The 13989-nt window shown below is 42.2% G+C and overlaps 1 protein-coding gene across 2 annotated transcripts; it reads left to right on the top strand.

The window, feature by feature from the left end:
- The first annotated feature begins 851 nt into the window (after positions 1-851).
- bnip4 (BCL2 interacting protein 4) lies at positions 852-13329 on the top strand. 2 transcript variants are annotated; one of them, XM_029669352.2, is made up of 6 exons: positions 852-1076; positions 1472-1631; positions 7892-7952; positions 8140-8273; positions 12284-12433; positions 12747-13329. In XM_029669352.2, exons 1-6 carry the CDS (start codon positions 1034-1036, stop codon positions 12787-12789), a joined length of 591 nt encoding a protein of 196 aa, XP_029525212.1. In that variant the 5' UTR covers positions 852-1033; the 3' UTR covers positions 12790-13329. The 2 variants fall into 2 exon arrangements, with proteins under 2 accessions (XP_029525212.1, XP_029525213.1); XM_029669353.2 differs by having other exon boundaries at positions 855-1076; positions 8140-8246.
- The last annotated feature ends 660 nt before the right edge of the window (positions 13330-13989 follow it).

Below are 13989 nucleotides of genomic sequence, written 5' to 3'. Positions count from 1 at the left end.
AGGATTATTTGTGAGGATAACATCAAGGAGAGTAACCTTTTCTGGGTTTTTCGGAGTTATCTTGTGGGATTGGTAGTAATCTGAAAAAGATTTAGGGAGTCCCATTGCTTTAGGACTTCGACAGGTGGTTTAAACATGTCCCAGTTTAGGTCACCTAGCAGGACAAATTCAGACTTAGTGTATGGGGCCAGGAGAGTGCATAGGGCATTTGGAGTAAGTGGGGTTTGTGACTTTGTGGCTGTTGTAACTAGTGACGACCAGCTCCAAGGCTAGTACCTAAACAAATATTATGGATATAATGTCAAGATAATTGTCTTTCTGCCCTAACAGTTGGATTAGTTGTCCACAAAGCAGCACAGCGGGCTGTCTAGCTCCAGCCTATCCTTTCTTTGGATTGGTAGATACATCTCATTATTTTAATAGTTGAATATTCGATAAGGTTGTTGACGTCAATCATTTGTATCAATGGAGAGAGATGCTATGCTACTAGCCTCATGTTATGAATATGCATAGCCATCTCGACACAACTCCGATATAAAGTGTTTTTTCCCCTAAACATTGCGGGGATGTCACGTGTCCTACTTATATCAGTGCATTCGTAACAACCTAAGCATTACGGAACGTATATTCAATCAAATTAACCTGACACAGTAAATAAGCCACTAATTTTTTTGTTGACCAAATTTGACTCTCTCATTGACCGCCATACAAAAAAATAATTCCTGGGTCGGAAAACGCCACCTGCTGGAGGGAGACGAATTTTCTCTTTACCTCTTCCTCTCTGACCAAAGAGTGTACATGTGAGCAGCGCATGCGTGATATTCACCAACGACAGCCGATAAGTTACTAGCCAATCACATTTCACTTGGCCCATGTCAACAAAAGATTTCGTTATAATTGTTTTCCTGCTGCCTGGTAGTGTTGCACAACAACTTCTAGTGCTTACTCGTGTGCTCGATTAAAGTAAGACCAAACGTTTTTATAGTTCGTCGACAGAGCTATATGGGTATATTCGAACGCTTTTTAAATAAACATGTCGCTTCAGAAGGAAATTCCGTATGATGAGAGCTTGCAGGGTCAGTACAGAAACTAAACATCAAATACGCTTATTTTTTAGCTAACGTTAGCTGGCCACATCATTTGTATGTAAGTCTGTATAACTGACTAACAAACTAGCTAATATACCTAACGTAAGTTCAGCTAATGTTGGCCTCAACTGGAATTGTCAGGTCAGGGGAATATTGTTAAGGCCTGTCAAATAATAGATAACGTAACTAACTAGACCTATGACTGTTCATATGGTTCTACATTAAACGTTATATTTCTCACGGAATTGGATCACGTTATACCTCTGTTCATTCCTGACTGGCAAGATTCAACACTAAACACGACAAAGGAAAATATCTAGCTAACGTTACTAGTAAGTTGCCAAACTATTTTCTATCTATCTGTGGGTAATATATATCCCCAGGTTCCTGGGTGGAGTTGCACTATAACACTGGCAGTGGGAGTCAGGTGTGCCAGGAGCAGATCTCAACAACTGCTCTTGATGTAGACCTGGAGAAGTTACTACTAGACGCCCAACACGAGTCAAGCAGGAGTACCTCGAGAGGAAGCTCACAATGTGACAGGTATGGGGAAAGGAAATGGTTACAGTGCTGAGCCTTAGTTTCCCAAGGAAACACGAAGATGAATTGCATTGAATTCTATGTCGGGCAGAAATGAGTGTTTCTAGTTACCTCTCACGACCTCTACAAGCAAGAATGTTGAATACAGTTCTATTTTAAACTACTTTACCTGTTGCCCGTGCAGTTGGTCATTTTGGGGGGTAGGAATGTGAAACATATCCACAGGAGAGTATAATTATATAAACTTTTCAAAGCCCTGGTAGTGCTTTCAGATTTCTATCATCTGAAGCATGTGCAGAACTGTGAAAACATGTATTTTTATCTTGTGCACATGCTTCAGGTTATAGAATTCTGAACTGCACTATACCATCTCTTTGAAAACTTTATGTAATTATACTTTTCTAAATCAAATCAAACTTTAATTGTCACATGCGCCGAATACAACAAGTGTAGACCTTACCGTGAAATGCTTACTTACAAGCCTTTAACCAAAAGTGCAGTTCAAGAGTTAAGACAATATTTACCAAATAAACTAAAGTAAAAATTCAATAAAAAAATTATGAAAAGTAACACAGTAACATAACAAAAACAAGGCTATATACAGGGGGTACTGGTACCGAGTCAGTGTGCGGAAGTACAGGTTAGTTGAGGTAATTGTACATGTAGGTAGGGGTGAAGTGACTAGTGTCAATGTAATAGTCCGGTGGCCATTTGATTAATTGTTCAGCAGTCTTATGGCTTGGGGTAGAAGCTGTTAAGGAGTGTTTTGGACCAGGACTTGGAGCTCCGGAACCGCTTGCCGTGCGGTAACAGAGAAAAAAGTCTGACTTGGGAGACTGGAGCCACTTGACAATTTTATGGGCTTTCCTCTGACACCGCCTATTGTATAGGTCCTGGATGGCAGGAAGCTTGGTCCCAGTGATGTACTGGGCCGTACGCGCTACCCTCTGGAGCACCGTATGGTCAGATGCCGAGCAGTTGCCATACCAGGCGGTGATGCAAATGGTCAGGATACTCTCAATGGTGCAGCTGTAGAACTTCTTGAGGATCTGGGGACCCATGCCAAATCTTTTCAGTCTCCTGAGGGGGAAAGGGTTTTTTTGTGCCCTCTTCACGACTGTCTTGGTGTGTTTGGACCATGATAGTTCGTTGGTGATGTGGACACCAAGGAATTTGAAGCTCTCGACCCACTCCACTACAACCCCATTGATGTTGATGTTAAAGGGGGGCTGTTCAGCCCGCCTTTTCCTGTAGTCCAGGTCTCTGACATCCTCCTTATAGGCCCTTCTCATCGTTGTCGGTGATCAGGCCTACCACTGTTGTGTCGTCAGCAAACTTAATGATGGTTTGGAATCGTGTTTGGCCACGCAGTCGTGGGTGAACAGGGAGTACAGGAGTGGACTAAGTACACACCTCTGAGGGGCCCCAGTGTTGAGGATCAGCGTGACAGACGTGTTGTTGCCTACTACCCTTACCACCTGAGGGCGGCCCATCAGGAAATCCAGGATCCAGTTGCAGGAGGTGTTTAGTCCCAGGGTCCTTAGCTTAGTGATGAGCTTCGTGGGCACTATGGTGTTGAACGCTGAGCTGTAGTCAATGAACAGCTTTCTCACATAGGTGTTCCTTTTGTCCAGGTGGGAAAGGGCAGTGTGGAGTGCGTTTGAGATTGCGTCATCCGTGGATCTGTTGGGGCGGTATGCGAATTGGAGTGGGTCTAGGGTATCCGGGAGGATGCTGTTGATGTGAGCCATGACCAGCCTTCAAAAGCACTTCATGGCTACCAACGTGAGTGCTACGGGTCGGTAATCATTTAGGCAGGTTACCTTCGCTTCATTGGGCACAGGGACTATGGTGGTCTGCTTGAAATATGTAGGTATTACAGACTCAGTCAGGGAGAGGTTGAAAATGTCCTGGTAATCCATCTGGCCCTGCGACTTTGTGAATGTTGACCTGTTTAAAGGCCTTGCAAAAATCACTGAGGTTGGAGACTTAGATCTCCCTCACTAACTTAATGCATCGGCTGTCAGAGCAGCTTACTGATCGCTGCAGCTGTACACAGCCATTCTGTCATTTTTTTATTATTATTTTTATTTCACCTTTATTTAACCAGGTAGGCTAGTTGAGAACAAGTTCTCATTTACAACTGCGACCTGGCCAAGATAAAGCAAAGCAGTGCGACACAAACACCAACACAGAGTTACACATGGAATAAACAAACATACAGTCTATAACATAAAAAGTATATATATACAGTGTGTGCAAATGAGGTAGGATAAGGTAATAGGACATAGTGGTGGGATAATTACAATATAGAAATTAAACACTGGAGTCATAGCTGTGCAGAAGATGAGTGTGCAAGTAAAGATACTGGGGTGCAACAGAGCAAAATAAAAAAAAAATTAACAGTATGGGGATGAGGTAGTTGGATGGGCTATTTACAAATGGGCTATGTGCAGTGATCTGTGAGTTGCTCTGACAGCTGGTGCTTAAAGTTAGTGACGGAGATATGAGTCTCCAGCTTCAGTGATTTTTGCAGTTCGTTCCAGTCATTGGCAGCAGAGAACCCCCTTGGGGGGTGACCAGTGAGATATACCTGCTTGAGCGCGTGCTACGGGTGGGTGCTGCTATGGTGACCAGTGAGCTGAGATAAGGCGGGGCTTTACCTAGCAAAAACGTATAGATGACCTGGAGCCAGTGGGTTTGGCGATGAATATGAAGCGAGGGCCAACCAACGAGAGCATACATTTCGCAGTGGTGGGTAGTATATTTGGTGACAAAATGGATGGCACTGTGATAGACTGCATCCAATTTGCTGAGTAGAGTGTTGGAGGCTATTTTGTAAATGACATCCCCGAAGTCAAGGATCGGTAGGATGGTCAGTTTTACGAGGGTATGTTTGGCAGCATGAGTGAAGGATGCTTTGTTGCGAAATAGGAAGCCAATTCTAGATTTAATTTTGGATTGGAGATGCTAAATGTGAGTCTGGAAGGAGAGTTTACAGTCTAATCAGACACCTAGGTATTTATAGTTATCCACATATTGTAAGTCAGAAACGTCCAGAGTAGTGATGCTGGACGTGTGGGCAGTGGTCGGTTGAAGAGCATGCATTTAGTTTTACTTGCATTTAAGTACAGTTGGAGGCCACGGAAGGAGAGTTGTATGGCATTGAAGCTCGTCTGGAGGTTAGTTAACACTGTGTCCAAAGAAGGGCCAGACGTATACAGAATGGTGTCGTCTGCGTAGAGGTGGATCAGAGAATCACCAGCAGCAAGAGCAACATCATTGATGTATACAGAGAAAAGCGTCGGCCCGAGGATTGAACTCTGTGGCACCCCCATAAAGACTGCCAGAGGTCCGGACATATAGCCCATCCAACCAAGTACCTACCTCGTCCCCATATTTTTTTTTTTTTTTTTTTTTTTTTTTCTGCTCTTTTGCAATCCAGTATCTCTACTTGCACATCCTCATCTCTACATCTATCACTCCAGTATGAACTGCTAAATTGTAATTACTTTGCCACTATGGCCTATTTATTGCCTTACCTCCTTACTTCATTTGCACACACTGTATACAGATTTTCTATTGTGTTATTGACTGTACTTTGTTTATCCCATGTGTAACGCTGTGTTGTTTTTGTTGCACTGCTTTGCTTTATCTTGGCCAGGTCGCAGTTGTAAATGAGAACTTGTTCTCAACTGGCCTACCTGGTGAAATATATATTTTTTAAATAACGCTTTCGGTAGCCAATGTTTATTTATCACACTCATCAAGAACGGCTTTTGCTCTTGTGCATGCTTCAGTGTTGCTTGCCTCAAAGAGAGCATTAAAGGCATTTAGCTCGTCTGGTAGGTTTGAGTCACTGGGCAGCTCATGTCTGGGTTTCCCTTTGTAGTTCGTAATGGTTTTCAAGCCCTGCCACATCCGACGTGCGTCAGAGCCAGTGTAGTAGGATTCAATCTTAATCCTGTATTGATGCTTTGCTTGTTTGATGGTTTGTTTGAGGGCATAGCGGGATTTCTAATAAGCGTCCGGAGTAGTGTCTCGCTCCTTGAATGCGGCAGCTCTAGCCTTTAGCTCGATACGGATGCTGCCTGTAATCCATGGCTTCACTGTGGGGAGGACGTCGTCGATGCACTTATTAATGAAGCCGGTGACTGAGGTGGTATACTCCTTAATGCCATTGAATAAATCCCGGAACATATTCCAGTCTGCTAGCAAAACAGTCCTGTAGCATCAGTGTCATCTGACCACTTCCGTATTGAGCAAGTCACTGGTACTTCCTGCTTTATTTTCTGCTTGTAAGCCGGAATCAGGAGGATATAATTATGGTCAGATTTGCCAATTGGAGGGCAGGGGAGAGCTTTGTATGCATCTCTATGTGTGGAGTAAAGGTGGTCTAGAGTTTTTTTGTATTTTAGTATTTTTATACATTTTATTTTTAGGTTCTGCATGTGACATGCTGTTAAAACTTTGGTAAAACTGATTTAAGTTTGCCTGCATTAAAATCCCCGGCCACTAGGAGAGCCGCTTCTGGATGAGCATTTTGTTGTTTGCTTATGGCGGTGTACAGCTTGTTGAGTGCGTACTTAATAGAGGTCGAGAATATATGAAAGCTGGTGGTTCCTTTTAACATGAGTCTTCAATATTCCCAGGTAAGAAGTTTTAGGTTGTAGTTATTATAGGACTGTTTCCCTCTATACCGTTTGTATTTCATTAACCTTTGACTATTGGATGTTCTTATAGGCACTTTAGTATTGCCAGTGTATCAGTATAGCTTCCGTCCCTCTCCTCGCTCCTCCCTGGGCTCGAACCAGCAACACAACGACAACAGCCACCACATCGAAGCGTTACCCGTGCAGAGCAAGGGAAACAACCACCTCAAGGCTCAGAGCGAGTGAAGTTTGAAACGCTATTAGCGTGCGACATTAGCCAGCCATTTCACTTCGGTCACACCAGCCTCATCTCGGGAGTTGATAGGTTTGAAGTCATAAACAGCACAATGCTTGACACACAGGGAAGAGCTGCTGGCAAAACGCACAAAAGTGCTGTTTGAATGAATGTTTACACGCCTGCTTCTGCCTACCACCGCTCAGTCAGATACTTAGATACTTGTGTGCTTGTATGCTCAGTCAGATTATATGTAACACAGGACACCCTAGATGATATCTAGTAATATCATCAACCATGTGTAGTTAACTAGTGATTATGATTGATAGTTTTTTATAAGATAAGTTTAATGCTAGCTAGCAACCTACCTTGGCTTACTGCATTTGCGTAACAGGCAGTCTCCTTGTGGAGTGCAACGAGAGAGAGGCAGGTCGTTATTGCGTTGGACTAGTTAACTGTAAGGTTGCAAGATTGGATCCCCCGAGCCCCTGAACGAGTCAGTTAACCCACCGTTCCTAGGCCGTCATTGAAAATAAGAATGTGTTCTTAACTGACTTGCCTAGTTAAATAAAGATGAAATAAAGGTATTAAAAAAAAAATTGGCAAATCTGCACCCAAAAATAACGATTTCCGATAGTTATGAAAACTTGAAATCTGCCCTAATTAATCGGCCATTCTGATTAATCGGTCGACCTCTAGTACTTAGTGCCAGCATCGGTCTGTTTTGGTAAATAGACGGCTACGAATAATATAGATAGTGGTCTACAGCTTATCGTGAGGTACTCTACCTCAGGCGAGCAATACCTCGACACCTCTTTAATATTACACATCACGCACCAGCTGTTATTGACAAAAAGACACACACCCCCACCCCTCGTCTTAGCAGACGTAACATCTCTGTTCTGCCAGTGCATGAAAAATCCCGCCAGCTCTATATTATCCGTGTCGTCGTTCAGCCACGACTCTGTGAAACATAAGGTATTACAGTTCTTAATGTCCCGTTGGTAGGATAATCGTAATTGTATGTCATCAATTTTATTTTGCATGTTAGCAAGTAGAACGGAAGGCAGTGGGAGTTTACTCGCTCGCCTACGGATTCTCAGAAGGCAACATAATTTTATTCAACATTTTGGCTTGTAGAGGTTGTGAGAGGAAACTTTCCTTATTCAAATGCTCGTTTTTGCCCCTTATTCAATTCATTTCAACATATGGTTTCCAGGCAAAGCCTTGGTATCCCTGTTCAAGGCCTGAGAATGTGGAGATAAGGATTATGTCATTTATAATGCTCTTTCTTAGCAGATGACCTAATACACATCACAAAAGTTCTAGGGATGTCTTGAGTCATCTTGAGTCATCTTTGTTGTCTATCTTTCCAGTCCACTTAGGTCACAGACTCCTCTTCTTCTGTTTAGAGGCTCAGAGGGAAACAGTTCACAGGTAAATACATGGTCCTTAGGGGTTGTAAGGTTGTCTTCTGTTGATCTCTGATATGTAATGTATTGTGATGTTCAGAAGGTAATAATTCATGATAATACCAGACTTTACATTAGGTGAATAGTACAAACATGTTTGTGATTATAATGTGGAAAGTGGTTTTACTAAGGAATTTCTTAATTGATTTCAGTCTGAGGAAGATAACCAAGAAAGAATCCAGGAAGTAGAGAATCTCCTGAAGAAGAATGCTGACTGGATCTGGGACTGGTCCAGTCGTCCTGAGAACAGCCCACCAAAGTGCATAGTACCTAGTAATTATATACAGTAGGGCCCAATGTTCATAATGTTGAAGATAGAAATTGAATGTAGAGAGAGAACATTTCGGCACGGCTGAATTGTATAGATCATTTTACAGGTCTTAGTGGCTGAGAGACTTATTTTAAAACAAACTCCCATTACTGCTAGTCATTGTTTTGGTAATTTTCAATTTTCCCTGACTGTCTAGCTTTTATTTTGGTGATTTGTAAATTCTCAAAGATTATATTATATATAAACAAATAATTGTCCATAATCTTTATACAATGAGTGGATCTAATCATGAATGCTGATTGGTTAAAACCGCATTCCAGCTGGTGTCTATTCCACAAGTTACCTTTTTTTTTTACTAGGCAAGTCAGTTAAGAACAAATTCTTATTTTCAATGACGGCCTAGTGGGTTAACTGCCTGTTCAGGGGCAGAACGACACATTTGTACCTTGTCAGCTTGGGGATTCGAACTTGCAACCTTTCGGTTACTAGCCCAACGCTCTAACCACTAGGCTACCCTGCTGTCCTCCTGCTAAATCTATGAGTTAACATTTCCTGTGCAATCCACTGTCTCATCAGCCCAGCCAGGCAGTTTATCAAATCAAATCAAATTTATTTATATAGCCCTTCGTACATCAGCTGATATCTCAAAGTGCTGTACAGAAACCCAGCCTAAAACCCCAAACAGCAAACAATGCAGGTGTAAAAGCACGGTGGCTAGGAAAAACTCCCTACAAAGGCCAAAACCTAGGAAGAAACCTAGAGAGGAACCAGGCTATGTGGGGTGGCCAGTCCTCTTCTGGCTGTGCCGGGTAGAGATTATAACAGAACATGACCAAGATGTTCAAATGTTCATAAATGACCAGAATGGTCGAATAATAATAAGGCAGAACAGTTGAAACTGGAGCAGCAGCACAGTCAGGTGGACTGGGGACAGCAAGGAGTCATCATGTCAGGTAGTCCTGGGGCACGGTCCTAGGGCTCAGGTCCTCCGAGAGAGAGAAAGAAAGAGAGAATTAGAGAGAGCATATGTGGGGTGGCCAGTCCTCTTCTGGCTGTGCCGGGTGGAGATTATAACAGAACGTGGCCAAGATGTTCAAATGTTCATAAATGACCAGCATGGTTGAATAATAGTAAGGCAGAACAGTTGAGACTGGAGCAGCAGCATGGCCAGGTGGACTGAGGACAGCAAGGAGTCATCATGTCAGGTAGTCCTGGGACATGGTCCTAGGGCCCAGGCCAGTTGAAACTGGAGCAGCAGCATGGCCAGGTGGACTGGGGACAGCAAGGAGTCATCATGTCAGGTAGTCCTGGGGCATGGTCCTAGGGCTCAGGTCCTCCGAGAGAGAGAAAGAAAGAGAGAAGGAGAGAATTAGAGAACGCACACTTAGATTCACACAGGACACCGAATAGGACAGGAGAAGTACTCCAGATATAACAAACTGACCCTAGCCCCGACACAAACTACTGCAGCATAAATACTGGAGGCTGAGACAGGAGGGGTCAGGAGACACTGTGGCCCCATCCGAGGACACCCCGGACAGGGCCAAACAGGAAGGATATAACCCCACCCACTTTGCCAAAGCACAGCCCCCACACCAGTAGAGGGATATCTTCAACCACCAACTTACCATCCTGAGACAAGGCCGAGTATAGCCCACAAAGATCTCCGCCACGGCACAACCCAAGGGGGCGCCAACCCAGACAGGCTGACCACAACAGTGAATCAACCCACCCAGGTGACGCACCCCCCCAGGGACGGCATGAGAGAGCCCCAGTAAGCCAGTGACTCAGCCCCCGTAACAGGGTTAGAGGCAGAGAATCCCAGTGGAAAGAGGGCAACCGGCCAGGCAGAGACAGCAAGGGCGGTTCGTTGCTCCAGAGCCTTTCCGTTCACCTTCCCACTCCTGGGCCAGACTACACTCAATCATATGACCCACTGAAGAGATGAGTCTTCAGTAAAGACTTAAAGGTTGAGACCGAGTTTGCGTCTCTGACATGGGTAGGCAGACCGTTCCATAAAAATGGAGCTCTATAGGAGAAAGCCCTGCCTCCAGCTGTTTGCTTAGAAATTCTAGGGACAATTAGGAGGCCTGCGTCTTGTGACCGTAGCGTACGTGTAGGTATGTACGGCAGGACCAAATCAGAGAGATAGGTAGGAGCAAGCCCATGTAATGCTTTGTAGGTTAGCAGTAAAACCTTGAAATCAGCCCTTGCTTTGACAGGAAGCCAATGTAGAGAGGCTAGCACTGGAGTAATATGATCAAATCTTTTGGTTCTAGTCAGGATTCTAGCAGCCGTATTTAGCACTAACTGAAGTTTATTTAGTGCTTTATCCGGGTAGCCGGAAAATAGAGCATTGCAGTAGTCTAACCTAGAAGTGACAAAAGCATGGATTAATTTTTCTGCATCATTTTTGGACAGAAAGTTTCTGATTTTTGCAATGTTACGTAGATGGAAAAAACTTATCAACTTGATCTCCACTATAAAAAGCATTTAAACATTATCTCACATTTATTTTAGTCTAACATTTAGTTTTCAATGTGGAGATTTGTATAAACCTTGCTTTCTGTCTCTCTGACATTTGCAACATTGTTTCAATATTCAAATTACATCTCCAGCTGTCCTGTATTAATGAACATGTCAGGGATGAGACAGACAGGCAGCATTTCTCAGCCAGTCGAAATCATGAATCAGCATACTTTTTCTCTCTCTCTCTCTATATATATATATATACTGTATATAGATCTAGAAAACAGGTCAAGCAATACGAATTGCAGCTAGTTTGATTTCTTTCCAGCTTCAGTTTGAAGTGGTTGTGTTAGTTGTGTTGTTGGCTAGCACCTCTGAACAACCGTGTCCTGACAAGAGCCCAATTTCTATGCCGGGCGAAATTGTTCACCATTAGCTCATTGTTGTGGATGGATCCATATAAATGTCACTAGAAAACAGCTTAAACAAACGCAAATGCATTTACATAGCGGTTATTCTGGCTGAACTTTTTGACGTGACTGTAAGTTAGTCGTAGTTGGCTAGCTAGCAAGCAAGGGATAAGAATGTTGCCAGCCAGTATGGCTATAGAACATTTAGAACGAACGACTGGGTTGTGTCCGTACATTAAGAACAAAACGACTGAATGACTGTTGCGTCTATTGCAAACGAACCGATAGAACGAACGACCAGTCGGCTTGGGTAGCAACCTTAGATTTGTGTCGGGACTATATCTTGTGGAAGGATGAAATTATATGAATACATTAATCAAAATAACGCTTTTAATGGAAATATGTAAATCATTATTTGAAAATGTTGGTAACCCGTTGTATAAAAGTGATAATGCTCTCGAAGTCTGTGTTTGGAGGATATATTGGCACGGTTTACCGGTCCGAGACGACTTTTCCCACATTCTGTTAGGTTACAGCCGTATTAAAAAATGTATTCAATCGTTTTCCCCCCTCATCAATCTACATACAATACCGCATAATAACAAAGCAAAAACAGGTTTTTAGACATTTTTCCTCATTTATTTAAAAAAACTGAAATATACATTTACAGAATTATTTAAATAAAGGTAAAAAAAAATGTTTTTAAAAAATCAGACCCTGTATTTGGGGAGTTTCTCCCATTCTTCTCTGTAGATTCTCTCGAGTTCTGTCGGGTTGTATTCGAGCTCTGTCAGGTATTGCTGCACAGCTATTTTCGGGTCTCAAACCTGTTTTCACTTTGTCATTGTGGGGTATTGTCTGTAGATTGCAGAGGATTTTTATTTTATTGAATCAATTTTAGAATACGGTTGTAACGTAACAAAATGTGGAAAAAGTCAGAGTACTTTCTGAAGTCACTATATATCTGGTTTTAGTCGTTTAATTTTACACTGAAAGGGTTTTTCCATACCCACTGTTTAGACTTAGGCGACCAGAAAAAATGCTTAGGCGGCCCACCCAAGAATTTCAATGGCAGAAAAATACCTGTAATCACTGATTAAAGATAAGATTTATTAACCCAGTTGTAACTGTGTTGTGTCTCTGTAGGGAGTTTCTGCTGAAACACCCCAGGCGCTCAGCCTCGCTCAGCATCAGGAAGACCAACGTCATGAAGAAAGGAGGAGTTCTCTCCCCTGACTTCCTCAAGCTTTTCCTTCCTTCATTATTCATTTCTCATATACTCGCAGTTGGCCTGGGGTAAGGGACTGAGCATTTTGTAACTTAAACACAGTACAAATACATGCAGTCTATTGAATACTTTAAAAGCTGCCTTTTACTATTACTAAAAGTATGGTGCCCCAGATGGGTGTCAAATTGTTTTGTATTTTAGCTAAATGCCTTTTGAGAGTTGTAATACAATAAAGCAAATTCTACCCTGTTGAGGAAATGTAGGCTTTGTGAAAGCTTGCTGCTGGCCATGGATAGATATTTCAGAGTAGCCATGATACATTTTTACTTTAATCAAAATAATATTTTGAATGGCCCTTTGCTATTCTGTTCTTCTTCTCAGGATATACATTGGGAGGCGCCTCAGCACATACAGCACCTACTGAAGCTGATGCTGCATTATGAGACCACTGACTCATACAGCTGGTATGCCTTCAAATGGGGGCAACTTCAGAATCCAAGGAGAAGTGGTTGATGTAGCATTCTCCATTTTAGCTGATTGCCTCATCTTATCTTCTGAATGCTGTGACTGCTTCTTTCTCCCAGAAATGCCTTGAATCAGGAACTGATTTGTGCTGCCATGTTCCTCTCGCTATTTAGAATGTTGTTTTATATTGAACTGCTGCCAATTGGCATTGTTTCTCATTTTCGTAAGCATATTGTGTTTGTGTTTTGCCTGTTTGTTATTCTTAAGGGAATGATTAATGTGAATGAATATTAATTGTGAAATAATTTCCTGCACTCATTTTCTTTGAAAAAAGCTGGGGTTGTTAATACATTTCATGCAACATGTGAAAGGCAGGGTGTGAATTGCAACAAAAGTCTTTTGGGGGTCTCTAATTGAACCTATTCACCTATTTGTTAAAAATTATATTGTGTACTGTTACAGTGGTAAAGATGAAAATAAAAGCTTATTCCAAATTAAATGAACACCCTCACCACTTTGTCATGGTTTATACCAGTGACCGTTGGTTCAGGTTCTTTCAATTGTATTCATCTCTCTTATGTCTGTCTTGAGCTTTCGCTAACAAACATGCAACATTATCAACTGAGCCCTCAGTTTCCCCTGCTGATGAGCTCAGGACAGACACTTGTTTGCATCCTGTATTTCAGGCCCTTTTCAGATGTCCCAACTTCTCTTTTTACAAAAAAAGCTCAATTTGTCAGCAAGATGATTTAATTTAGGCTACAAGAGTGAAGGCCTGATGACAATCACTGATGTCATTACATGTTTTGGTGTTTTGTAACAACTGTCTCTTTACATTCATTCAATGACTGGTGCACAGTGGACTGTTTGAATGCTGCAATTAGTGGAGTGGATGAATGTGCACAGTGATTGACAATCAGATAAAAACATGTCTACTATTAGGTCAATAAATGTAGCAACTATTTGCGTATAATCATGATGAAATGTTTTGTTTGTTTTTCATAGCTATAGTATGTTACAAAACCATGTTTTTATTTGGTAACTATTTTACAGTCACAGCTGGTACTATATTTGGTATATAATATGCTAAGAAGTGGTACTTTCAGGTACTCTAAAGAATGATGTACCTGGTACCACATCTGCAGTGACACATGTTTCA

Source organism: Oncorhynchus nerka, linkage group LG10 (assembly GCF_034236695.1).
Source record: "Oncorhynchus nerka isolate Pitt River linkage group LG10, Oner_Uvic_2.0, whole genome shotgun sequence".
NCBI lineage: Eukaryota > Metazoa > Chordata > Actinopteri > Salmoniformes > Salmonidae > Oncorhynchus > Oncorhynchus nerka.
This window is presented reverse-complemented; position numbering and strand designations above follow the sequence as displayed.

What these genes read in the sequence shown, in the direction of transcription:
- bnip4 (XM_029669352.2), top strand. Translation starts at nt 1,034, where the DNA reads ATGTCGCTTCAGAAGGAAATTCCGTATGATGAGAGCTTGCAGG. An exon ending in GGAAGCTCACAATGTGACAG is followed by an intron (nt 1,632 to 7,891) that starts GTATGGGGAAAG and finishes CTATCTTTCCAG; the next exon opens with TCCACTTAGGTCACAGACTC. An exon ending in CAGAGGGAAACAGTTCACAG is followed by an intron (nt 7,953 to 8,139) that starts GTAAATACATGG and finishes AATTGATTTCAG; the next exon opens with TCTGAGGAAGATAACCAAGA.